The 26641-nt window shown below is 41.0% G+C and overlaps 1 protein-coding gene across 1 annotated transcript in view; it reads left to right on the forward strand.

Annotated features, from left to right (window-relative positions):
- Positions 1 to 3618: 3618 nt before the first annotated feature.
- The window catches only part of KCMF1 (potassium channel modulatory factor 1), a 50557-nt gene continuing 27534 nt past the window's right edge, over positions 3619 to 26641 (forward strand). The window contains exon 1 of the mRNA XM_086479353.1: positions 3619 to 3687. Coding sequence (XP_086335479.1) covers positions 3672 to 3687 — 16 coding nt within the window. The 5' untranslated portion in view covers positions 3619 to 3671. The remainder of the gene's footprint in view (positions 3688 to 26641) is intronic.

The following is a 26641-nucleotide window of genomic DNA, read 5'->3' on the forward strand; positions in this document are numbered from 1 at the left end:
GGTAAAGCCTGGTAGGGATAGCACTGAAAAAAGTAAAACCACTATTTCAGTGGGCTTCCAGTAGCCCACAAAGGGGTGAAAGATTTCAAGGAGATAATGGACTAAGTGGCTTCTAATGTAAGTTTTACCACTCAGGAGCCTGTTCTAGGATATGATAATTCAGTTTAGTGTCTGACCTTGTCCTGCTCCGCTCCAGATGCTGAAAACATTTACAGTGGCAGGGAGAGGAACCATACTATGCCACACAAGCACCTCTTTCCTATTTCAGAGAATTTTATTACAGAAATTTTATATTATGACTACGTTTTGGGAAAATTCATGAATTTTTCTGTTTCTCACTGTGGCTTATACAATGGCCTAATTAGCTATGAGATCTGGGTCTTTAATCCCTTGCCTTGCTCTGAACTTGAACGACCTTGAGTAAGAAAATTTTTGTTTCTCAGCTTGCATTTACCCATCAGGAAAATACTAACGTTGAAATTATTTTCCTCACAAATTTATAGGAAGTCTCACCTATGGATTATTCTGCTGCACAGGAAAGAATGAGAAACCCAATTAGGGCAGGCTCTTCCCTCAGGGACAAAAGGCTCCATCCACAACAGAACTTTATAAACCATACTAAAATCTTTCTTTCTCATTCTGTCTGTGGAATAACAGCATGTGGGTTTGAGAAACAGTATTGTTCAAAACAAGGACAGTAAAGGTTACTAATCATCAAGTTAGTGCTAAGAAGGTTAAGAATATTTTCTACTGGTGGCCATGACCTTGTAAAGGACCTTCAAATTCTGTTGTGCACCTCTCCACACCCAGCTGGAGTTGTCACATGCTCACCTCTGGGAGCCTGGGCATCTTACATTTCCAGTATTTGCTATATTTGCAGAGGAAATAATCATAAAAATTCCCACTGAAGGAAAGGTGTGTTTTACACACTATTGCACATGCATGCATATCATAAATGTGATTCTGAAAGTACCAAGGCTTTTATCTATACTGTCTCATTGGGTATAGATACTGGCCTTAAGGCAAGAAAACTGTATATAATAACATAATTACAGCTTTAATTTGGGACTCAAGCCTGCAAAGACGGATGGAGAAGAGATCACAGAATTCTACTTGGCTGCCACAGGCACCAGGGGTGTTTCAGCAAAGTTGTGTGCAGACAGGCTCACCAGCATGTGCTGGACCATGTGCACTCAAGGGATACCCATGAGTAACACTTAATAGAGGCAGGAAAGGTTATTAAACCCTTTTGCAACTGTAGAGTGGAGAGATGAGATGATTAGCCTAAGGTCTTCCATGACCAAAGACTGAATCTTCCAGGTCCCAGTGAAATGCCTGGGTTGCAGTCTGTATTTTACCAGATGCATGGGGAGAAGCTCCTGTGGGAGGCCACCTTGACAGAAACAGGACAAAAGTGAGCACAGGCAAATACAGCATCGTAGTGCTCAGAGTGAGGCAGAATTATGTACACAGAGAACTACAGTCTTGGACAGAGATGAGATATTGCTAGCCATCTGAGTTACCAGTCTGCAAGCTACCTTGCTTTTCTAGGGACTGAAAGGTAGCATCAGCCAGGAGCACCTGCTGGTCTGTATTTTGCATCTGGGTGAGACAGTTGCCACTTGCATCTAAAAATGCTGATGTTAAAACAAAGTGGTAGGACACACATCACCCACTGCCCCACTCTGGGCACTGTTTCTGTGAAATGCTGGCGAGACAGGCACAGCTTCACCTCCAGAACTATCCTGGAGATAGCACTTTCATAGTTTGACAAGAAGTTTTATGACAGTTGCAGATTTCTCTTCAGTTTTTTGTCATCTGTGGTGTGCTTCTTGCAAACTCCTTGTATGCAACTGACTCTTCCTCTGCTTTCAGAAACAGTGAACCCATTGGCTCCCACCAGTCAAAACAACCCCCAGTTTCTCCTACAGAACTCCAACGCACAGGTGTGGCTTGCTTCCTGTGAAAATGCCCACAACCCACTTTTACACAGACTGCATGCAGGTTACCCTCTCAGTAGGCACTGTGTTTATGAAACTGCCAAGGGAAAGATGGAAGCAAAGAGTAGACCAGAGTACAGGGGACGGAAGCGTGCACATGCTTGTACAGGGAAAAAGCACAGGCTACATAATATGACTGGCATGGGAGGGAAGCGATGCAAAGAATGACGTTGGCACTTCCTCCTTTCAACACCTACTGTTCAGTCCTGCCTTTCACTGCAGCTTGATGCCTATGTCGCTCTGGTGTGTGGGCCCTCACGGCCTTCCAAACAGACCAATATGGAGGTACTTCACCAACGTGAATGTACAAGAATTGCAGGGCTGGGGCAGACATATGGGGTCTGTGGTGTTAGATGGTGGAGAAGATGGAGGTGTTGAAGGGGCAGAGATAAGAAGGAGGAATGCCACGAGCAAGGCAGGTGGGAGTAGCGTGGACAGAGAAGGTGAGTGAAATGGTGCTAATTCAGGATGAAATCTGGGACAAGGCCAGGAAGTCATAGTAAGAAATGCGGCACAGAATCAAGAAGCTTGATGTGTGTACCCCGTACACCTGAACCAGGGAAGAAACACAGCCATTCCGCAGGTTTTTCACTCAAGACTAGCCTGCTTTCGTGACAGGGAAAGAAGCAACCATGAAGGGATGAACTCGTGGTGCAGTGAGACAGAGACACTTGTCTGGAGTGTGATGACACATAGCACATGGCGCCTCCTCCTCCTTCCTGAGCTGGAGCCTGACTGGAGGACGCTTCTGGCAGGAGTACTCTGCAGGCCTGACAAAGGTGGAAGAGGGAAAAATAAGAAGGAAACCAGCCCTGTGCCTGCCCTGGAATCTGCAGCCAGCCGTTCCCAATGCCAGCAGAGCAAGTAACGCCACCAGTGACCGAAAAATTGGTCCGGGGCATGCGCACTGGTCTCTGCCACTGTCTCCCTCCCTCCTTTTACACAAAAAGATGATTAACTCGTGTCCCCTGGGTCAGACAGGTTCTGGCGGCTGTCCCTCTACTGCCGCCGGGCCCCATTACCTTGGCCTCTTCCTACCCCGGCGCCTGCCCCGCCGTCGCTCGCAGCCGCCAGCCCTCCCACAGCACCCCGCCAGCCAGGCCAGCTGCCGCCCTCAGCCCCCGGCCCAGCAGCCCGCGCGGGACGGCCGCCGCCCCGGCGGGCTATTTCCTCTTCCTCCCGAAGCGCGGCCGAGGCGGGAGGAGAAGGAGGAGGAGGAGGAGGAGGAGGAGGAGGAGGAAAAGGAAAAGGAAAAGGAAGGGAAGGGAAGGGAAGGGAAGGAAAGGGAAGGGAAGGGGCCGGGAGCGCTCCAGAGCGGCGGGCAGCCCCGCCACCGCCGTCGCTGCGGCAGCGGGCGGAGCGGAGCGGGAGGTGGCGCCAGCAGCCGGCGGGGCCCAGAGTCACCGTGTCACGGCGCCCGGGAAGCCGCTGCCGCTGGATCCGCCCCCCGCAGGGCGAGCGAGAGAGGGAGGAGGAGAAGGGGGAGGAGGAGGGAGGCCGGCTCCTCGCCGCCTCTTGTATTTTTGCCCCCTTCCTGGCCCTGCCCCCGGCCCCTCTCTTTTCACACCGGGACTCCGTGCGTGCGGCGGCGGCGGGGGGGCAGGCCGCAGCGGCGCCCGAGCAGCCCGCGGGAGCCCCGAGAAGGGCCTGGGCCGCCGCCTCTGGACTAGGATGTCCCGACATGAAGGTGAGCGGTGTGGGGCGCCAGGCCGCGGCGGCGCGTCCCGGGGCCCGGCCCGGCTTTAGGGCCTGGCGCGGCGCCCTTTCGGGCGGATCATCATGGCGCCGCCGCCGGGAGGGGGGCCCGCGGAGCCGGCGGCGGAAGGAGGCCTCGGCGGCGGAGGGCGGCGGCCGGGCCCCGCTCTGCAGTGTCATGGGAGGGGAGGTGGCCGCGGCCGTTATGGCCCGTCTCCCCGCGCGGCCTACGGCGGGCCCGGCCGCCTCCCTGGGTCGTTTCTCCGGGCGGGGAGCTGGGCCCTGGCGCTGCGCGGGGCCGGGAACGGGCTGGCGGCGGGTGAAGGCTGTTCCCCCTCTCGCCTTCCGCTCCTCAGCCTGAAGGACGGGCGGAGGGAGGGCGGCCGGGCCGGGCGTGCGTGCGGAGCACCCCTGGCCCCCAGCGGGCCCAGTCGGGGTGGGCGGTGGCGCGGGGCGGTCTGCCGACGTGTCGGCCGCCGTGATGGGTCAGGCCGGGCATGGCGCCCCGGAGGGGTGGTGTGGCAGGGGACCGCGCCGGGAGGGCGGCCTGGCACCCCGGGGGAGCGGGCTGGGAGCGGAGCCCAACTTGGTAACGGGGGTCGCGCCCGGCGGGAGGGGAGGGGAGCCGGGCCCCGGCGTGGGGCCTGGTGGAGGAGGTGTGCGGGCAACCTGCGTGGCCTTGCCGAGGGATAGCTCGTGTGTTGATGGCCTCGGGAGCTGCCTGTTTTCTCTCTGTTTTGTCTTGTGGCAGAGGAAACCAGTGCTGATGTAGTGGCATGTTTTGAGGCATTCAGAGAGGCCATCAGAGAAACGTGTTTTGTGTGTTTGCCCTGGTCCCGCTGTGTTTACCGCTGACGGTGAGTTCGGTGGATAGTTCAGAGTTAGTCAAGAGCAGGATGGAGAGAGAGCTGGAAGCTAAGAACGGAATTTTTACAGGAAGAAGATGGGAGTGTGAAAACAGGAGAAAAAGTCGCTTGATTTTTCTGTCCTTTCTTACCAGCGGGTAAGGTGCTTGGACTAGTATTAAAATACTCTGTAAAACCGAGGTTTGTCACCTGAAAGGATAAATTTCTGCCATGTTAGGAACTTAATTCAGCACCTGTTTCCATTTTCTCCATCTTACCTAATTTTTCATTTCTCTGTTTCATCTAAAAATGTTTTAACAGAAACCTTAAGAGAATTCGATATTTGTGGCTAGTAATATTGGCTTCTAGTTGGTAGCTTGGTGCTGGACAGTGATTTTTGGTGTGCCGTCACAATATTTTGCGGAGTTCTTGTTTTTTGTAAGTATGTATGTTTCTGTATCAAAGAATTGTTTTCCCTAAATCCACTAGTTTTTTTTTTTAAGTTGAAATTTAGTAGGATACCAAAATATTTTCTTATCTTTTTTCTTTTTTTTTGTTTTTCCCGTTATAAAATACATATTTTCCCAAGAGAGTGGAGATCTGTATTTCTTTACAATTAAAGATGCTGTTTCTAACAATAGGGAATGCAATGAGCATTGATCACAAAGTTGTTGTTAGTAGTGTTGTGGGATTATGCAGTCTTTAAGCCTCTGCTGTGATGCATGTGTCCATGATAACACTCTTTAAAGGACAGTAGTAGAATACAAGCTTTTTTAGCTTGGACAGATTAAAGTTACAGAAGTGGTATCATGTGTTGTTCTTTAGTATTTTTCAGTGGTAAGTGCATGGATTGTTTTAAAAGGTACTGATGTTTGCTAAAAAGACATTTCAGTCCTGGAGCAGCCTTTTTGTTAAGATAGAGAAAATTTGAAAGTGGGTTTACTTGTAAGTATGTTTCTGTCACAGGCTATATTATACATTTTTCTATTGTGTGTTATGTTGTAGCAGGGAAAATTTCATTCCCTTGCTTGGATGTTTGTTTGCATTTTTATAAGGAGTGACTGTTAATGAAACCAGGCTTCATATCTCTTTCCGAAGCAGATTCATTCATGTTTGTTCTTTCTAGACATGCGTAGTTAGAAAAAACAGAAGTAACTGCACGTCTTTCCTGATAAGTGAGTGTGCGTTTTGGTAATTTTGTATTGCAGATCTAGACTCCTCAGGTGTGCGTGCGAGTGCACGAGCATGTGCGAGCGAAACAGTGAGAAGACTATTAAAAATGACATCTGTCACTGTATCCTTGTGATACATTTTTGTTAAAAGTCTAGCCTCTTACTTTCTCAGTGATTCTCCTCTTACTTCACAGTTCCGATGTTTTGTTTTAGTCAACTTTAGTTATAGGGTTGGAATAACTCATATTAATACGGGAGGCATGCTTTTCCAACTTCATGGAAGAGAGGTTTGGAGACTTAATTTTGTTAGAAATCCTTAGAACTGAAGCATTCAAAAAAGGTAATTCTTGTTTCAGATCTGTATGGCATCATTCACAGCTGACAGTTTTTGATCCAATGTAACTAGTTCGGGAATGGCCGTCTTGGAAGAATATGATATAGGGAAAGAGCAAGCTTTAATTGTGTTTAGTAGGTTGTATCCTTTCTGTGTTTACTTTAAAGTGGTCCATCCTTGAAGTTACAAACAAGTTTTATTGATTGCTTCTGATGCTGGATGCTATACCAGTTTTATGATGGGAAGGGATATCTCTGGAAGGGTAAATGGTTGAGAAGTTGGAATTCGAAAGGCTTAGGACTTTAAACAGGCCATGAAGCATCTGATGGAGATTTAAAGCTTAATTTCCGTTGTGGTTTCTTGACTATTTTCTTTGGTGTAATAATCCATAAAGTACAATTGGTTGTTGTTGTTGGGTTTTTTTTTAAAAAAAGATAATTTTGTTATCCTTCAGGAAAAGTCTGACCACAGCCTGCCTTTTCACTGTGCTCTCATTTTACACATGAGCTCTGGACTGGCATTTCTGCAGAACTCAGGAAAATGGGCACAGCTAGAACTTGAATTATTGTTGCTCTTTCTTGAAATGTTCGTTTGGTGTCAAAGAGACTTTGTTGATAGTACTGTCAAGAGTAGCTGTTAGTGTTTATCCACCTCTTGCTGTTGCTAGTTGCTTCTAATTTTTCAAAACCATTTTTGTTCTGTGATGTGGTGTGAGGAGAGTAGCCATTCTTTGCCTTTGGTTTTCTAGAATGCAACATGGAGTCATCTCCTGGTCTTGGGTTTCATGTTGTTCCTTTTATAGGAGCAACACTATGTTTCTGTGGGTTAGTCCCTCTGTTGAGGAGTAGATGGTGTAATATTTGGCAGACTACAAGGAGCAGGTAGGTAATTTTTTTCGTACTCTAGAAAGTATACCAGAAGGTATTTTGCATATTATAGATTTTCTTTCTGTGGACATGCATCTGGCAATGATTCTCTTGGATGGCAGTAGACACCACCCAGGACAGCAGAAAAATAGAGAATCACAACTACCAGGAATATCATTAGAAGACCATTTTTTGCAATTCTTTTGTGAAAACTAGGTTGCTGCAGCTGTACTGGTCATACAAGGGCCTGGCTCCAGGTTCCCTACACCTGTCAGCTTTAGAGGGCTCCCAACACCACACCACCTGCATCGCTTGGGTCTCGGTCTTGCACACTTCGCATCTCACTCTCAGCCCCAGTCCCATACTCTGCTTCTTATTTTCACTAAGGGATGTATTCTTTAAGCTCCAAAGAGCTAGCAGCAATGCAAGTGGTGGTTGGCTTTGACAGTGCCCATTTGTCAGCATTTCTTATGAATCAGCAAACCTCTGCAGTTAATGCTAGTCCCACATGAAGTAAGGTTGTGACTGGTGGTGATAACAGCTAGGAAGGGAAGTGCAGTGACTCTCAGGACCATGTGGAGTTTCCACATGTTCTCTGCTGGCTTCAAGCTCCTTGTAGTCAAGGGAGCTACAGTCTCAGTGCTCCTCTGTTTTGTGTGTGTGTAAATGTCTTGCATAGAGATCTTTAAATCAAGTGCTTGTTTGTAACAGAAGAGTAAATAAGTACATCTTAAAAAGAATACACAGAACTTGGTCTTTGAAGTTCAAGAAATCCTAGGGTTACACTTAAATATGTACCAGCCACTTGAAAACAGCTAATGTAAGAGTAATGTTAGCTCCAGTCTTTTAGCTGCACAGTGAACAGACTGAGAGTCTAGGCTAATGACATTTTCTGTATGATCACAATACAAAATATAAATAAAACTTTATCCATAACAAACTTTTTGAAAACATTAAAAGCACAAGTAATCTCTGCCCTTCATAATGATGCAATAGCTGTGTCATACTTGATCGGCAGAAGGGTGCTACGAACTTCAGTCAGGCAAATAACATTCAGCAGTTGATGCATAACTTTTAGTATTTCATATAATGTCGGTTGCAGAATTGCCACTAAGTGCATAATTAATCTGTTTTTGCATGTAAAACTCTTAATTCAGGTAACCAGACTACATATTTTTCATACAAAGTACTGAAGATATTGTGTTGGTGAAGTATTGTGTTTAATAATGAAACATGTGTCTGAGACCGGTTATAACTTGCTGACTTCTCATGCGTTTTAACACTTTGCTTACATCTTCTCCAAACATGGAATTTTGCCATTGCACAATACAGAATAGTCGCAAATTATTTCATATGTTGCTGCTACTTAGGTCTGTTTTGTAGAAAATAAATCCAGATTAAGTTGTACATGTAACATAAAACTGAAGTTTTTTTGAATTTGCACTAATATTTGACTCTGACAAAGCATTTTCTAATGGTATACATTGAAGTATTTCATACTGCTGTTAGTTTTACTCTATAGTAGCATATTAGTGCATATAATTACAGGTGTAGTGCAGTATCTGAAAATGAGTTAGTGGGGTAATTTAACTAGTGAGAGCTATGTGTAGGACACAGATGTTAATGTTAAACATAAACAGCTGCAGATGTGATTAGAAATACTGGGACACAGTAATTTATTATTACGTTGTTCTCAGTAAGGAACTGCGTAATCATTTAATAGTAAAGAGATGGACACATCAGTGATGTTTTAACTGGCAAGATACTAACTGGTTTTGAGGAAGCTAGGTTTTCATGTTAAAAGAAGGTTTCTGGCTCTGATGGTTTAGGAAACACACTATGAGTGAACCAATACGCTGCTGTCCCTGCAGAGCGTGAACAAGGTCCTCCAAAAATACGTGTAAAGATAGATGATTTTTTCCTCTGAGGTTTGTGATAAGTAATGCCATGGATCAAATATTCTTTGGGAAACAGAAGAAAATGATTAAATTTAAACGATCAATGGTGAAAGGTTGATAGCCAGAAAAACTGGAACAGAACTGTGATACTTTCGGCATTATTAGGTGAAGAGAGAAGAGAGTGACAAAATAACTCTTACTTGCAAATGTCTGTTGGAACTAGTGGTGAGTAGAAGGGACACAGGGGAAGTTTAGAGAGCCATGCAAGTTGCTTGAGCAGTACTGGACAAATAAAATTTGTACACGTAAAATAAAAAGAAAGCTTTTCAAATATCTTTGCATGTTTATGTTAGTGATAACATTTGAGGAAGAGTTGTGGGTGTCACTGTTCACAGTTGAGTCTTTATTGTCACCTCAGTTACTGGTAAGAAATACAAAAATGGAATAGTGATGAATACAAAAAGTGTTACTGCCTTCAAGAAGCTGCTGGACACAGCAGCATATTTGAAGAACAGCACTCAGGAGTTGGGATGTGCCAGAATTTGGTTGTACAGACAGCACTAATTCAACCTTCTTTGACTATGTGCATTGTGTAATGACACAGCTGCATATTATCGACGCCGTGTCACCCCTGCCTCCTTTAGGGTGCACAGGAGGGTTTTATATGTTAGACCACTACTCTGTGTTTGAGAGCATCTAGCAAGTGAGCAGGTAGAGGCATTGCAGAAAGAAAGGATGGTCCAGGTGTTGACAGTGGAGTTTTGTTGTGGAAAGTTGGATTGACCCTCCTGTCCTCTGCTGCAGAGTTCATGTGAACTGCTAGGCAAATCACCTTGGCAAGAATTCACAAGTGTCTGTTAGCTAGTTGTTCCTTATTTTATGAAGACCTGATTTAGGATTTTGGGATCACAGCATTCATGACTGCAACTGTAGTAACTGAGTGATAAGCTTTGAAAAAAACCACTTAACTCTATAAAATCAGAGTTTCTGAAACATCCATCCTTTGGCATTGTAGATTGGGCAACTGGATTCTGTGAACTTGTAGTTTTAATCTTTACTTGCTGTGGTTTCCCTCTATTTCAAGAGAAAGAAAATACTGCTTAGAAGTGCTGTTAAAGTTAACTCATTGATATTTGTGCTGTACTGAAATGCTATAGAGAAATGCTTGAGGGAAAAGGCAGTGGAAAATCCATAGTCAATGCATATTTTTCGAAGTGTGTGTTAAAGGCTTAGACTGACCAGTGATAACAAAAATTAAGCTGTTTGTCTTCTGAACACCATGTGGCCTGGTGCACTGAGTGAGGTGGTATTTTTCTAGAAAGGAGTGTAATTGTGTTAGATTGTGTTTCCTATGGATTCTGATCATGGATTCATTCCAGGATACATATATTTTAATATTAGCAAGGTTGTGAGTTTTCATGAGTTTTGTTCTTGGGATCACTTGGGCTAAATCCTCCACATGCACTACAGTCTTCCTTCTACAGGATTTAGAATTGATGAGTGGGTTTGGTAGCTGTAGGTCCTGAAAATGGAGACGCAGTGGAGAAGAGGTATACAAGATTAACTATAGGCAGCAATGTTTCTCACCCATACAGAAACAGCACTATAAGGTACTGTGAGGAGCTTGGGCCTGTTGAGTTCAGAGAACTCAGAAAGAGTGCTGTCAGTGGCTCAGGACATGTCTGAGGGGGAATTACTGCATGGATGGAAATTGAAAAGGTGTTTACCTCAGAAAGGCTGATAAGGAAAGGGAATCAGAAAGGCATCATCTGCGTAAGAGTCTAATCTTAGTTTCCGAATACAAAAGAAGATATTTTGTGAATTCAAGGGGGTGATTAAAGCTGAAGTGTTTTTTCATACAGCATGTAATGAGATTGTGGAGAATTTTTTCACTGGAGGTTTTTGAGGCTGTCTAGTATCCAGAATAAACAAGTAAAATTAAAGCTTTGGGTTTTATCTTAAACTTTATATTCGAAGTCTCTTAACTATTTCAGATTCAAATGTGGCTGTTGAATATCTCAAATCTTACATCCCATTTGATTCCTACACCTTCCCCTGAAGCATCACCTGAACATCTGATTTGAACTTAGTCCTAATGGTTTTTATAGATATGGTCTTTACGTTTACCCATATTTTTATCTCTGTGTAGCATTATTACAATTAGTTTTGACACAGTGAAGTAAGACCACTTTGAGTTCAGCATGGAGCATAGAGGCAAGCTTACTAGTTTCACTGTTTTAAAATATGTGTAAAGCCAAGGTTTCAGTTTAGAGCTGTTCAAAAAGTTTTATTTGGCCTATTGACGTTTACTAAGTTGATAAGTGAGGTCTGTACCAAGTGAAAATTGTGGAGCACCATCATAGAAGTGTCTTCAGCTTTAATATGATTTTTATCACTTGCGTAACTGCTCTTTGTCCTTAGGTCTTAGAATTGTATTTCAAAGGTATATGCAGGTGATGGCTTGATTTCTGCCACTTGAAGTCATTGGTTATAGTTTGGATTAATTTTTAAGTACAGATAGAAGTCACTGGAGCCTTGGACATATTTGGAAAAGAAGTGTGGGTTTTTTTCCTCTGTGGATTTGTTCTGAGGATGTAGTTTGAATGAGTGTTAGGGGGAGGATGGATTTGTTTTGATGGAATTTTTATTTTTTCTGATGTTAAAACATTTAAATGATTTTTTTAGGCTTAGTCTATGAGTAGCCGTTGTATGAGAATTCTTCTTTTTATTGTCCATTTGCCACCGTGCAGTGAATTTCATGAGTATGCTAATTCTTTCTATCGTGATTGCTTTCTTTGGCGCTTCTAGGAGACTTTCTCTAAAAGTCATCCCATTTTCATTTGGAGATCTGGGTAAAACTTTTTAATTACAATTAAACAGGGAACTTCGACTTAGGAGACCATGATGTTTCTCTCATTTGCACGTGGGATATCAGGTAGAGATTTTGTCTTGCCAGAAGGCACTTGGGAAGGTCACCTAAATATAGGAATTAGTGGTCTTCTACTCCATTGCAATGAGTTTTATTGATGCAAGTCCATTCTTCCAAATGCTTGACTCATTTCAGTGGCATATACTGCTTGCAGCTATCACTCGATACAGCTTCCCTATAGTTTTTTAAATTTGTTTTTAATTTCAGTATTTACGTAGTATTTCACGTTTTTATCAAGATACTGTTGATCCTTTTCCACATTTGATTTGGATCATCCCACTGTCATCACTGACAAAATCCAGCTGAAGACAGACACTAATTTAAAAAAAAAACAAACCACTTTTTACAAAAAAATACATTGCAAAGTAAGATGTGGCAATAGGCAAAGTGTAAAAAACCAAAGAAACAAGGCCACCAAAACGAAGAAACAAAAAACTATAACTTCATTTTTTCTTTTCTTACCTCAGGTCAGATTTGGTCTTCTCCCATCACTTCTGCCACTTCCTGGTGCCAGATTCTTTTTGGGAGGCAATGTTTCTTGTCTTGACTGACAAGAGGTGCTGTCTCTGGTAGGATGAATTATCTTCTTTACTTTCCTTCTTTTTGTCTTTGATCTCTTATCTTTCACCCTCTTTTTTCCTTGTCATTGTTCTGCCTTCCCTTTGCTGTGCTCTCCCCTCTCCTGCTTTCCTCCTCAGAGTGCTGTAGGGTGGGATTTTCAAAAACAACCGGGGAAGCTGTAGGCCCGTGTTGGGTTCAGGTGCAATAGAAGTTTAATGCCTGCCTCTGTAAGCCTCTTTGAAAAGCAAAGCTCTGGTGTTTCTTGGTAGCACAACTAGTCCTCACTTATTTCAGAAAATAACTATCGTGGAAAATGTTTTTAGGCAGCAGTTTCTCTGCCCTGTTGCAGAAATGAATTTGTGTTTTGTTTTTGTTTTTTAGATGAGATGAGGTAGCTTTAGTAGTGAAAATTTTACTTACTAGTCTGGGTTATGACTGATTAATTCCTTAATTATTTGTTGAGGAGAGTCATTGTTTACAAAACTCTTAAGTAACAGTTGGCTCCTACTGTAAGTGGTATTTAAGGTCTGACTTCTATTAGCTTATTGATACTAAAGCAACCCATATTCTTGGCTGAAGGTGATTACTATTGGCCAGCTCTCTTGGATTGTATTTACCCTAAAAAATTGAAAGGATGAGGTGAAGTATTTATGTATAAACAGTTAGTGTAGAAATTAGTATAAATTAATGTGACAGATGGTTTAAAGGGGTTTGAGAAAAAACGGTATTTATATTAAGGTGTAATTTTAAAAGAATTTCTAAGCAAATTCTGCACCTCTACAGACCAACAGAGTTGCTCTCCAGATGCTTGATAGTATGGCAGGAACTTCATGGCAGCTTCTGGTAGTAAACAGTTGGGCGTGTGCCTAGAACAATGTTAGAATTACTTAGAGGCTGGATGGAGGCATCCTGGAGGTGGCTGGTTGGAGAGCAGTACTGGGAGCTGTTAAACAGGTGATATTCTCTGGATACTTAAGTATCCTAGCTCCAGCAGCAGTAGATCGTACAAGATTTCAAGGTCAGAAATGTGTTGGGTTATAGTCACGTAAGTACGACTTGTGATTGTCAGTAACTTCTGTCTTTACTTCCAGATAAATAATTCTAGCAAGAAACAATGTTCACTTTTACTGGTAATACATTTTTTATGTAACTTACCAGTTTGTGTGTGTATTAGCTGTACGTGCTTAGAAACCTGGAATGAATTTGAAGCTGCGGGGAGTCTGACTATAAACCTTTGTTGGTCGGACTTTCTTTTGTGATAGGTAGACGGAAATTAGCTGTGAAGAAATCTGTGGTTTGGGCAGAAATGCTTGTCTGTACTCAGGATACCATCACCTCACTTGCACTTCAACAAAGCAAGTGTTTGAATTGTTGCAAATATTTGCATGTGCTTTTAATGTAGGCAGTAATGATGAGATGTGCCTAACACAAATGGTGTTTAATGTACAGATACTCTGTGTATACTGGTATGCAAGCTGAGGTGTGGATTGTCTCTGCAAGTGGAAAATTTCTCTAGTGAAAAGCATCTTGTGATGCACTGATGAAATCAGTGAGAGCATATTCACCAAGAGTAGTAATCGTGGTGGAACATAGGTCACAACTGGACAGACATAACTCTAGCACTGCAGTTTCCAAAGTTTCTTCTGACTTTACCCCTTTACTTTCCAAAAGTAAATAAGGCCACTAACTTCAGCACCTGAATTATTGTTAGTATTATTTTTCACATGTCTAGAGTAGACTTCCTCCCTAAACTTAGCTGTGGAAAATGAGGTAATGTTGGGAAAAAGAATTCAAGCTGCCCTTGAAAAAAAGACACTTAAGCTTTGCAAGAGTAAGCTGTAGAGAATGCAGAGCTCTCTACATCATGATTAGACTTTTTTCAGTCTACATGTGCATAAGATAGCTCAGATCATCTTAATTCCATACTGTCTGATAAGATGAAAATGTCAGTAAGTGTAGTTTGATCTCTGAGTGTACAGATGGAAGTTGGTTACTTCTGCCCTAAACCACGACCAGCTTTTTTTTTGTGGTTTAGACTTGTATTTGTTAATTATATTAATTAGTTACCTTACAGATTTAAGAAGATTGAGTGGAAACTGTGCCGAGATCTTGACTCAGGAGGAGGTCAGATAGATTTTCCAGGTCTCTTCTGCATTGGTTGTCTTCAATTTTGGAAAACTGGAAAGGTGAATAAACGTATTTATCTTCTTGAATGCAGCAAGAATGGGTGCTATGATGCAAGTACCCTGTCCCAGGTTGTTTTGGCGTAAGACCTGTGAATTGCCAGGCAGGATCTGACAGCATACTGAGTGTTTCTTATTCTGCAACGCTTTTGTGAGGAACTGAGAAAACAGCTTGAGAGTTTGCTATAGAAGGGTGGCTTTATAAAGGAGGATTCCTTAGAATAATTTACTGTTATTAGTCAAATTTGTAGTGGTGGAGGTTGCTATCGATAGTGTTCTTGTGTTATTCCAAACTGCTGTCTGAAGTTTATTTAGAAGCAGTAGATCAGCAGGATGCAAATTCTAAAGATTAACTGATGGTGTCACCAAAAAAAAATACAAATTGAGGATTTTAATATATCTTGGGGTTATTTTATAGTCTGTTAATGATATTATCCAGCTCTTACGTATTGGAGCTAGTTACTGGGAGGTGCATTCTCATTGTGCCTCAAAGATCAGTTAGTATTTTGTTCCTGGAAGCATTAGGAATTTAAGGAAAGTGACCAGAAAGCTGAAGGAGTGGATTGTTGAGCATTACATGCCAGGATACAGAATAAAATACTTTGGGGTGATGATTGAGGTGCAGGACTTCAGACTCTAGCTTTGAGGAATCCTGATTTATTTTTTCAGAGCAAATATTTTGTGTTAGCAGCTGATGAACACTGTTTGTAGTGCTTGCATTAAACTTTATGAGCTTCTTCCAAACATATATTTCCTTTATTCTAATTCCTTATTCCCAAACTAATGCTTTCAAAGAAAGCAGACACTTTCTTAACTTGCATAATATGACAATGCGTTAAATGTGCCTGATCTCTTAGATGACTCTGTCTGCACGCTCTTTCATAGTGCAAAGCATTTTAAGATCTTTGCAGTGTAGAGCAATTGTACAGGTCCATACTCTAGTTTCTTCCAGTTAATCCAGGAACTCTAGAGAAGCTGCTGGGACTCTGAGGAATGTCTCAGAAACGAGGAACTACAGAGGAAATACCTTGAATGATCTGATGACCTGTATTCAAGACAAAGCAGACTTTAGGGGTAAAGAAGACTAAAGAAGTCATGTGTAAGTAACAGGGTTGTGAATCCATTTGTTTTCCTGCAACTACTGTAAGGCGTCTTCTAATTTTACACAAGAAAAATAGACTCAATATTGACTGTACTGTAGGCTCTAAGTTTCTGTGTGTGGGTCTGTTCCCTCTACTGAAAAGTGTCTACAAATCCAAGGAAAGCTTCAAAAGTCTACCTGTAAAATATGTTTTATGTGGACAGTATTTCAGGTACAGTATCATATCTCTTTCTTCCTGAAAAATAAATGTAGAATTGTAAACTTTAGGAAGGTAAGAGGCGCTTCTGAGTTTGACTACTGTGCTGAGAGGTGTAGCACTGAAGTAAGGTAGCTGCCAGGAGAGTCTGGAAGGAAAGTGGTTAATGCTTACTGTTTCCCGTAGGAGCTCACATGTTATAACAGTTGACAGAGAGCTCAGAAAACCTGTTAAAATAACAGTTGGTTTAAAGTTGTACCAGAAATGTGGACATTGTGTTCTGCTGAATGGGCTGAAGGCCTCTCTTTGTCCCTGCTCCTCAGTGATGCCACCTTGAAGACTACCAAGGTAAATGGATAGACTTTAATGCTCATACCCAGCCTCAGTTATGGGTATCTGTAGATTGGAAGGCTGTGCAATTTTCGTGGTAAAACTGGTTGCATGTTGAGATGCACTCCCAAATCAAACTTGAGAATGCCACATAGTGTGCAGTGAGGCAGTCTTAAAAAATAATTGTGTGTTTAAAGAAGGCACTAACTACAGAAGGTGCAAGTATGAGGGTTGGTGTTTTTGCTCGTAAGCATCTGCAAACTTGAAATAGCTCAGCAGTGCAGTGGGCAAAAACTACCTTTCTGTGTAGCAAAGTCCAGTGGGAAGTGGAGACCAGAGCTTCTAAGTTAGTCTGAAAATGTAAAGAAAAAGTTGTGGTTTTCAGTGTTACAAATGCACTATGTCTGCACTTCCAAGATGCGGAAATTGAGGTAAAACAGTGAAAATCTCTAGTGTGTCCACCTTTCCCAGCTTCATTATCTAGGTTTTCTTCAGTAGTATCTTTATATTATAGCACTCAATTTTTTTCTCTAATAGGTACATTGTTTAAAAACTTGTTTCAATGAAGTCCATCAGATATGTTTGTACAGTTGATTTTTTCCTTATCATTAAAATACTGTCTTGTGCATTTTCTAACTGCAGCGCGGCGTCTGAGTCTATAGTGAGGAGTGGTGAGACCTAATGGGTTTTGATTCTCCCTCTCCTTGTTTCTTAAGTTATGAAGTGAGGTATGTTTTATGTGTTTTGGTAAAAGCTGTGTTATTAGCCACCTGCTTTATTCTTGTACTTCCACAAATAAAGAAAACCATCTTTTTTTGTTAAAGCACAATTTCCAAATTTTTACAACTCTGTGGGAAATAATGGTTTTTTGGTAGTTGTCATTCGGTTGTTAAATTAGGTTCCTGTACTGAGTATTCCTCTGCAACTGTAAGTTTCAGACTGGTTTTCATCTGGCTGTTGATCCTTTGTGCAAATGCAGTTTTCGAAATGTTTTTGACATCTGTTTAATTCTGAATGTCTTATTCTAGAGCAAGGCTGAATGATTCCCACATCTCCTATTCAGAGTAAGCGTGAGAGGCTTCAGAAGGCTTTTGTGTGAAGAAGGTGATGGGACTAAAGCAAAGGGTGTCTGATCTTGTGGTCCAAGTCAGAGCGCTTGGTAATTTGCTTCATTAAAATTTAATGTGAGGATTTGAGAGGTCTGAGTTTTGCCAGGATAGAACAAAAATCTCTTGTCTTTATTCTGCCTTTTAGTGTTTCTACCTGCAACAAAACAGTTACATAGAAACCACAGTGATTGTTTTGTTCAGAGTTGTTGTTTTCCACACTGCATGAAGATAGGTGGTCTAAATACTGACCTTAATGTATCTTCAGTTTCTGTACAGATAAAAATAGAGGTGTTTTTTTTTCTCTTTGAAATTGTAGGTGGCTGCTTTCATTTCTAGGAATAAAAATTATCTCTCTTTTTGTGTCCTGAAATCTCTTAATAGGAATTTTATAGCAAAATAATAGTGAAGCTGATGAACTTGTATTTCATGTTTTCTGCAGTAAATTGATCCCTTGTAAGTCTGTCAAACCAGGTAGCAATTTTCTTTTTTCTTACTTGTCCCAGGTGATGCTTCCATTTTTAATGTGTTGGATTAAAACTCCAGTAGTGTAGTGATTTTCCTGAGGATCAGGTTTACTTTGAGGACGGGTTTGAACAGAATTTTTTTTTTTAAAAGCATTTTTTCTTAACTAAAAAGTCTTGTTTAAGAGATTGAGGAAATCACAGTAAAAAGCCTAAGTACTGAAGATTCATGAAATGTGATCTGTAAATCAGCAATTGCATTTAGTGTTTAGTGGTAGATTGAAAGCTATTTAGGAAAATTATCTGACGCATTATTTTCAAATAAGGTGGTTAGTAAATTATTCTGAAAAGTAAGTTTGGGTATATGTGTAAAGGATGGTTGGGAAGTGTTCAGAAGGTAATATTCTGATAATATTTGCTTCTTTATGTGTATGTGGTATAAGAGGAGAATTAAAAAGAAACTACAAGTAATAGAGCTAAATGAAACTCTTCCTAATGAGAGGGAGAAAGAGAAAGGCATTTGGTATGGCTGGCAAATGGCTGGGTTACCCATCCAGGGAGTCTGTGAGCAATTGGCGAAGAAGTATGTGCCATGGAGAATCATAAAGAAGGAAAGAGAGACTCAAAGCCTGACAAAAGTAGGCATGAAACCTTTTTTGCTTTAGGTTACTTTAGGTTAGTTCCCATAGCACTTTTCTGGTGTAGCTTTCACATCATAAGCAATTGTAGTTTCTACAGGCGTGTTACCAACCTGAGAAGCTGCTCTCTATAACAAAGAGTGGGAGTAAAAGTGGTTGCCAAGGCAGTCTGTTTATGTTCATAGTAAGAAGAATGCCTGAGAAAGCCCTACTAGCCCTGCTACTACTTCAGTGAATATACTATAGGTTTTTAATCTCCTATTGCCATATTTTAAGAGAAATTTGTGTTACCGTTTTGTCTTGTGTTCAGAGAAAAATATTTTTACTAGTTCCTAGACCTCTTGTGGTGTTGAGAAAAGATAAAGTCCTTTTATGACATTGTGGAGCCATTCAAAACAGTGATTTTGAAGGTAAGCTGAAAGTTTGAAAGTGTTCTTGTGTTCCTCTGTAAACTTAATTGGGCGATAGGCAGGAATCTAGGTATATGTATGTGACTGCTGTGTATCACTGCTTTCTTTAGTGGAGAACCACTTGTTCCTCTTTCCCTCCCTCTCCCAGCTGCTTTCTGGATGTGTTTTCCTGACATGAAAAGTCTGTGTATTTCCAGACCACTACTGTAAGTCTCAGCTGTTGTGAGACATGTAATCAGAAGGCATTACTGCAAGAGCTGGAACTCTTGCTGCATGAAAACTTTTTTGTCTTACTTCTAGCTCTGTGGTTGTCCAGTCAGTGCTGCTTCCTGCATTGCTGCCTGTGCTAAATCTTACCTCTTCTTTGTGCTGCAGGGGAGAATGCTTGCCTGCCCTGCTTGCCTGTTTGGGGAATGTTTAAGTATAGAAGGGTCAGGAGCGAGTCCGATAGTGCAAAAGGAAGTAAAGTTGAGTGTGTATTTCAGACACCAGAGCTATGCATGGGGTGTACCTAAATAGCGTATTTAATTTTTGCTAAGCTTTTTGCGAAGGTAGGCATTTACAAGGAAAACAGTTAACTTTGTCTCTGCCAGGTGTGTTGAGTATCGATGTTTTTCTCTTATCTGCCTGAAACAGTGGCTTATAGAAAAAGGAGTCAAGACTATTGAGTCTTCAAGCACTTGAAATTCTCTGCGCAGCTGAGTCATGCTACTCAGTTCTCTCCCATGCCTGATTGGACATGTATCTTGTTCTCCTTGTTTGTTTTTCCCTTTTTTTTTTTTTTGTCACTTTTCTTTAAATGTACAAAGGTTTATTTTCTGAGAAGACTATCTCTTGATTCTTGCAGAGCCAGTTCTGTGTAATTTCTTTTTTTAGTATTTTCTCAGTGTTTCTTCATGTTTCTTACACCTATAAAACTCATTTGTGTGTGATGTTCTTCCCCCCCCAGCCCAATTATCTTTCAGTTGGTGTTTGCCTGAGCTGCATGTTTCTGTTGTCTCTTTAGTTCTGAAAGAAACTCAGGAACTTGGTCCTGTCCAATTAAATGAGAAATGTTGTGTTGATTTTACTGGATACAGGATTTAGACCAGTGCTGTTAACTGTTATTTTCTTGCCCTGGCACTGTTTGCAGCTTCCTCAGTTTAAGTATTTTTCTGTTAATAGAATTCACATGCTGTTTGCCATTTTCCAGATTAACAAGAGTTCTTAAGTAAGATCTCATGTCTGATGCCAGTTCCCTTTGCTGCCACATTACAAACTTTCTGCACTCTGATAAGTGTGTTGCAATTTGTTTAATTTTAATGTGTTTACAGTACTTAAGCGTGCTTTCATGTTGTAATGGTTTTGATGGTCAAATTACATTATATTGATTGAATGATAAGTGACATGCGAGACAGTATCAAATACTGAATTAGAAATCCAAATCTGCTTGATCCTTGCTCTGTATACACTGTTTCTAGTTCTCAGTTCTCTCCCTTTAAAAGTCTTGAACGTGTCTGGCAAAACCTTTTGCTGTGAATCAGTTCTCATGACAGGTTAAGAATTCTGCTGGTTTCTAAATGTTACGATATGTTAAATGTAATGCTCTATTCAGAGAAGATATTTGACCTTTTTTTGTTGAAAATATCAAACCTGTGTACTCTGTGTGAAAGCATCTCTTTTGTGTAGGAGGCCAGGACTTAAAACTGTAACCTAGTTTCCTCTGTTTGAATTTAAGGAACAATTAGTGAAGAGTCTGATAAGAATATGAAGCCCTAGAAAACACTATATTTAGATTGCTCATAGCTATGTAATACTTTTTTTTTTTTTTTTTTTTTGCCAATGTATCTGGAGAAAGTGGTTTGTTTTTTGTTTTGTGGTGTTTGCAGTAACTTGCAAAAGTAGTAAACCAGAAGATAGAAGGCATAGCGAATGTTGTTCTTGGAGATTTCAAACATAGTAGTTCTCCAGTAAAGGTGGGTTCCACATTTACATTTTGCTAAACAAAATTCCTTAGATAGAAACAGGGTAGGCTAGCTAAAAAATAGGTTTTGGGAATTGGTCTCCTGCAGCTGCTTTCTCTTATCTCATCTGAAGGAGTTTCCCAGGACTCCTATAAACTTGTTAAAATCATTACTAAATTCATGCTTGCTTTCTGTATTTTGGCACAGGGATGTGCATTCTTCTGTCTGTCTTGTCTTTTCAGTGTAGACAACTTTGTTCTGTATTATGGAGGATGTGAAAGTACTGCATCCACCTAGCTTGTCAGGAAAGTAGTTCTTTTGCATTATAAGGCTGTATAGTGATTCTTGGTGAAATGATGTCTAAATAGCAAGTCAAGAGTTTTCAGCAGCCTCTAGAGGAGTTTCAGGTTTATATGTGTGGTGTCCTAGAAGTGTATTTAGAGGGATGAAAGAATCTGCAGATTTGTATGTAAAATATTTACAAATAAAGTGATTGCTTTTTTTATTGTGTAGAGAGAATATATGTTTGATATTGACAAGAACTGATGGAGGTTATATGTCTGTGCTTTTACAGAACCTATTTTGGCCTATTTCAGGTCAGAAAAGATGAGCAATATTTAAATCTCATCTTGCAGAAGTATAGTATCTCCTTTTTCCATGATTTGGTATTTGGACGAATGAAGGGCAATGAGTCTGGTGAAGGGTCTGGAGAGCAAGTCTTTAAGGGGAACAGCTGAGGGAATTGGTGTTGTTTAGCCTGGAGAAGAGGAGGCTGGGGGGAGACCTTATCGCTCTTTACAACTGCCTGAAAGGAGGCTATAGTGAGGTGGGGGTCAGTCTCTTCTAAGTAACGAGTGATAGGACAAGAGGAAATGGCCTGAAGTTGCACCAGAGGAGGTTTAGATTGGACATTAGGAAAAATGTCTTTACTGAAAGAGTGGCCAAACATTGGAACAGGCTGCCCAGGGAAGTGGTGGAGTCACCATCCCTGGAGGTGTTCAAAAAATGTGTAGATGTGGCACTTTGTGGCCTGGTTTAGTGGGCATGGTGGTATTAGGTGAACGGTTGGACTTGATGAGCTCAAAGGTCTATTCCAGCCTAATAATTCTATGATTCTATGAACTTTACAACGATCTTTGGACAGTGATCAATAAATTCATATTGATAGCTTTTTGGTTGGTTGGATTTTTTTTGAAAAGGTGGGATCTAAAGAAAGTGGCATGCACAAGGTTGGCTGTTATGTCATCCGTATGGGATTGTAAGAAAACAACTCCCTTCTTTCAGCCAGTTTCATCTAAGGTGGTAGTGAAACCACCAGTGTTTCTGGGATTTATTTAAAAAAATTAGAATGTTCTGTTGGGAGTTTGTATTTGCATTGATGGTGGCAAAGTGATTCTTGGACCCGCTGTATAAATGTCATTGGTGTCATGGGATGCCATCTACTGGGAAGTATGATCAGTACATATGAGATGTATATACATAGCACCTGCCTGTGGGAGCAGTAAATCCTAAGGTAATATTACTTAGGAATTTTTTTTTATTAAGATGTTGAAGAACTACAAATGCTTTGTTAACGTCTCAGTATATTTTTGGGGGGAGTAAAAACAGCCCTGCTTGTTATATTTAGATATTGTGGTCTTCCTCTCAGAGTTGGATCTGGTCAAGAGATGCTGAGTGACTTTTTCAGTGTTCAGTGAATTTTTGATGGTGTTTTAGGGAGATAGAAATGGTTGTAACTGTCATCTTATTCTTTGACTGATTTTAGTACCACATTATTAACATAATTTGTGTAATCAAATAGAAATGGTTGAACTGACGTAAACGTTAGAAATTCAAGTTAGGGAGCAGCAAAATGAAGCTAACTAGCACAATTTTATTTCATCCCTTACACATAGGCGTTAAGATAGTATTTTTAATTACCTGGCCAGATACTAGTTTGTGTCTGGGACACTCTTCTCTGACTGGCTAGGTGCACAGGATGGACTGCTCTGAGGCCAAGATAAAGACTGTCATGTGTTCTATTGCACATTTGAAACAGAGATATGGGGCAGTGAGCTGTGTGAGGTTCTTTTTGTGGTGTCAGAATTGGAAGGCATGATGAATAAATTAATTGGGGAATTCTAGAGAGAAAAGGACATGTTCATGGGAAAGGCAGGTGTCTGTTGCTGTGGGGAGCCATTCTCTCTCTCTCCTGCGTGATTCCTGTGTAGTTGGGTGTGTTTTGCAGTGCTTAATAGTCACATGTTCCTGATGCCCTAGATGACTGCAACTGTTCTGTGTATAAGTTCTGCAACTTCAGATGCAGAAGCAAAAATGAAAAACTCCTTTTGGTAGCAAGCTGACTGACACTTATGTGTTAAGACCAAGGCTGAAACTTGCTGGGCCAGCCTTATTACTTGATTCGTTCTTTTTAGACCAGCTCTAGACAAGTACCAGACACTGTGCAAGTGGGCTTCATGAAACTTGGTGATGACAGGGAGATGACAAGATTCAGGGGTCTGTTTCTGCTCCAGACTCTGGAGAGGAAGGAGGCTGCTGTTCAGAAGACAAAAGCCTTTTTGCCTTTCTGGTCCAACGTAGGCCTGATTCCCTTGCTTTCCTCCCCCATTCTTCTAATTCCAAGTCAACATCATCTCTGTCCGCAGCTGTAATCCCACTAGTTCTTTTTGCAGACGTGCTAGTTTGGTTGATGCTTCCATTCTGCTATAGGAAGATACTGCATGTTCAGCCCTGTTGCACACAGGATGTGTGAGGGGAAGGACCATTTTTAGTTACTTCAAGGGTATGGTGTGTGAATTTTCTGTTCAGCACTTGGAGCTGAAAGCGTGATGGAGTATACTCTGTGTTGTAAGTTTCCTTCTGCTGTAGTAAACACATGAGCAAAAATAAACTAAAATCAAAGTGCAGTGGTTTGGCTGAATTTCTGGTACAATTTTCACAGAAACAACAGAAGTTTCTATTCCTAGAAATTAACCTCTCAAATTAGGCAGTAGTTTGCAGTAAGAGGTGAAGCTATTAAAGTAAGAAACATTTGGCTGCTTTTTTTTTTTTTTCTTTTTTGGTTATCAAATGGCATATGTTTTCCTATCTTCAGTCTTCAAAAGAACGGAACCACGTAAGTAGAATGCCTTGCTTTGAGGCCTGGGGTTGCCACGTGGCATGTAGCCTGCGGAAGAGATAGTTGATGTCAAGCAAACTTATTTTAAAAACCCAAACAAACAAACCAACCCACTGAAAGAGCATCTTAGATGGAAATGTGTCAGATGCATGTTAAAAGTAATGTTACTTAAGATCTTCAGAATATAAAAATAAAATGCAGTACACAGGTTACAAGCTTTGTACACAAAAGAGGCATCACAACTTTCTAATTTTCACTTGCATGCTTAAGTTGGGGATTTTGAAAGATAGAAACCTTAAAGTTTTCTGGTCTCCTTGAAATTTGGTAGTACTCTTGCATGTAATTCCGTCAGTCTTTGAGAAGGGTGAACCCCTTTAGTACTTCAGGTAAGGTAGGAAGAAATGCTTCAGTAGCTGGCATTTTCATTCTGAAGAAGATATCATTGATGGGTTAATTTTGTATTTATGCTGGACATTAAAGAATTCAGTAATCCTCACTCTGAGCACTGATGAATTAAAACCAGTACCTGAATTACAGGGTGGAAGGTTGATTTGAGACCTTTAGCTGCTGACAGGAGTGTAAAATGGTGAAACTACCTATAAACGTAATGTCTTCCAGTTTGTTGCTGAAACAAGGGAGTTTCATTCTCAGGGATAGCACGAGGATTAAATACCGCGCTCAGGAGCTAAACATAGATATTCTTCACTGCTTGTATACTTCAGATATAGGCTTCATATGGGTTTTAAATGTTTTCTAGTGATTAGAGGGTGGTATTTTCTCTGAAATTTCTAAAAATTAAATGATACATCCACAGTATTGGTAAGGTTTAGCAGCTCGCATTGTTTGAGGCAGGAACATGTTGCAGTGTCTCTATATGGCTTATTTTTGACCATATGTTCTTCATAAGAAAAAAACCTCACCTGCCGAGTTCTTCAGAGTTTCTCAGATCACTTTTGCCTGGGCCAGATTATTGGGCTTTTAATATTATCATTCTGATTGGCCAGAGTATTTGAGGAGGCCGAGTGGGGTAAAGTCAAATTAATCGTTACGTGTGTAGTATTTGAATCACAGTCCAGTGTTATTCTCTCCGTTACAAAATCAGGTTATGTGTTTCCTTTGGTCTCTGTTAAACCCAGGAGAAGTTGCTTTCATTGTAGTTAATTCCTAGCAAAAAAAATTCTGTGTTGTAAGAGCAAATTATATTGGGCTATCAGGATCAAACTGTGGAAGGTGTTGGGGAGGGGGGTTGTTTTGGATTTGTTGTTTTTTTATTTTCAAACACCACTATTCACCATGCTACATACCAAATGCTTGTGTGATTAGTATCTTCCCTGAGTTAATTGGCCTGGATTAGGTGAAAATGTGGGATGACTTGGCGTAAAAGTAGTAAATATTTTGTATTGAAGGGGTAAAACATGTTTTATTACTGGGACTGTTTAGTATCTCCTCTGATTCATTTCATTCAAAATGTGAAGCTGGAGAGACGGAGACTGTCGTTATTGCAAGGGAATACTGCTGAAGAAACTTTTAGAACTTGAAGTTTGATGATTAAAGGTAACATCAGCCAAAACTCCTTCGGCTTTAGCACAATGCTACCCTCTAGTGGAACAGTGTTGCATTAAAAAAAACATTCTTTGTCAGTGAACAGGAAGGTTTTATTAGACATGATACATGTTATGCAGTATATGTGGGTATTTGTAGAGCAGTGAAAAAGCAGGAGAAAATTTGATGAAGCCACCTCTGTCATCTGGGATAATGAAAACAATCTGTAGCTAAAATGGATATTTCTTACTGTGATCTTTCTGCGTCATTGCTTTGCAAAAGATGAATCAGAAGTTCTCTGTGAATAGCAATTCATTTGGGGTTAATAGGGTTTCATTCAAGGATTTAAAAGTCAGTAGAGTTTCGTGCAACTCAGAAATGTATGCTGACTGTTGAAATCCTTGTCACACGCTGTTTGGGCTCTTCTTTTGGTTGGTTGTTTGCTTTTGTTCCCTGCTTTAAATTGAACCCCTCCAGACCAAGTTTCCTTCTCAAAACCTGTGATTAATATGGATGCATCCGGTTTAATCTGACATTCTTGACTCTGTAACGTATCTGCTATATTTGCAAACATAAGGTAAATGGGGGGGAAACGTTGGATAACCATCACGTGAAAGATATGCTGTGCTGACTGCAATATGTTACCTTTGAGTGCTTGGAGTTTGTGCAGGGAAAAGAAAGGAACATTTGGAATTTCAGCTGATGTAAAGATTAAAGTAAAGAAAAATTAAAAACCAAATCAAAGCTTTGACAAGGAAATAAGTGTTTACTATGTTAGAAAGAATAGGGTGGGAGGATATTATTCGCCTGGGTATTTGATTTCCAAATCCTGGGTTGGGTAGATGGGTGAGGTTTTGGCAGCCTACTGGATTCAGAGGGAGGTCTGGGGATTTAAGCATGGGTTTAGCTCCCAAACTGAGGCTTTTAATTTAGTTATTTTCCCTTTCATGGTTTTCATTCTGTGCTACACAAAAGTATATAAAAGTAACATGGTACACTCCCTGCTGTCAGCCTGTTTCTTGAAGGCGAGGATGTGGTAGTTGTGGCAAAATATTAACCGTGAGAGACGTGGAAAGTGTGCTATGTCTATAACTTTGTTCTCTTGCTCTCACTTCACCAGCTATAGTGATGTGTTATGCTAATGATAATTTGTCTGTTCAAATCAGATTGTAGACTTTCTGATAATTGATCATAAGAAGCAAAATTAATCTGTTGTTTGGAGATCTTGTGGTACATTTCCACTGGAAATGTTCTTAATTTTTAAATACAACCATTGTGTTGTGACTTATGTCTCTGGCTGAATTTCTCG

The sequence above is a fragment of the Leptosomus discolor genome, chromosome Z (genome assembly GCF_034619465.1).
Source record: "Leptosomus discolor isolate bLepDis1 chromosome Z, bLepDis1.hap2, whole genome shotgun sequence".
Taxonomy (NCBI): domain Eukaryota; kingdom Metazoa; phylum Chordata; class Aves; order Leptosomiformes; family Leptosomidae; genus Leptosomus; species Leptosomus discolor.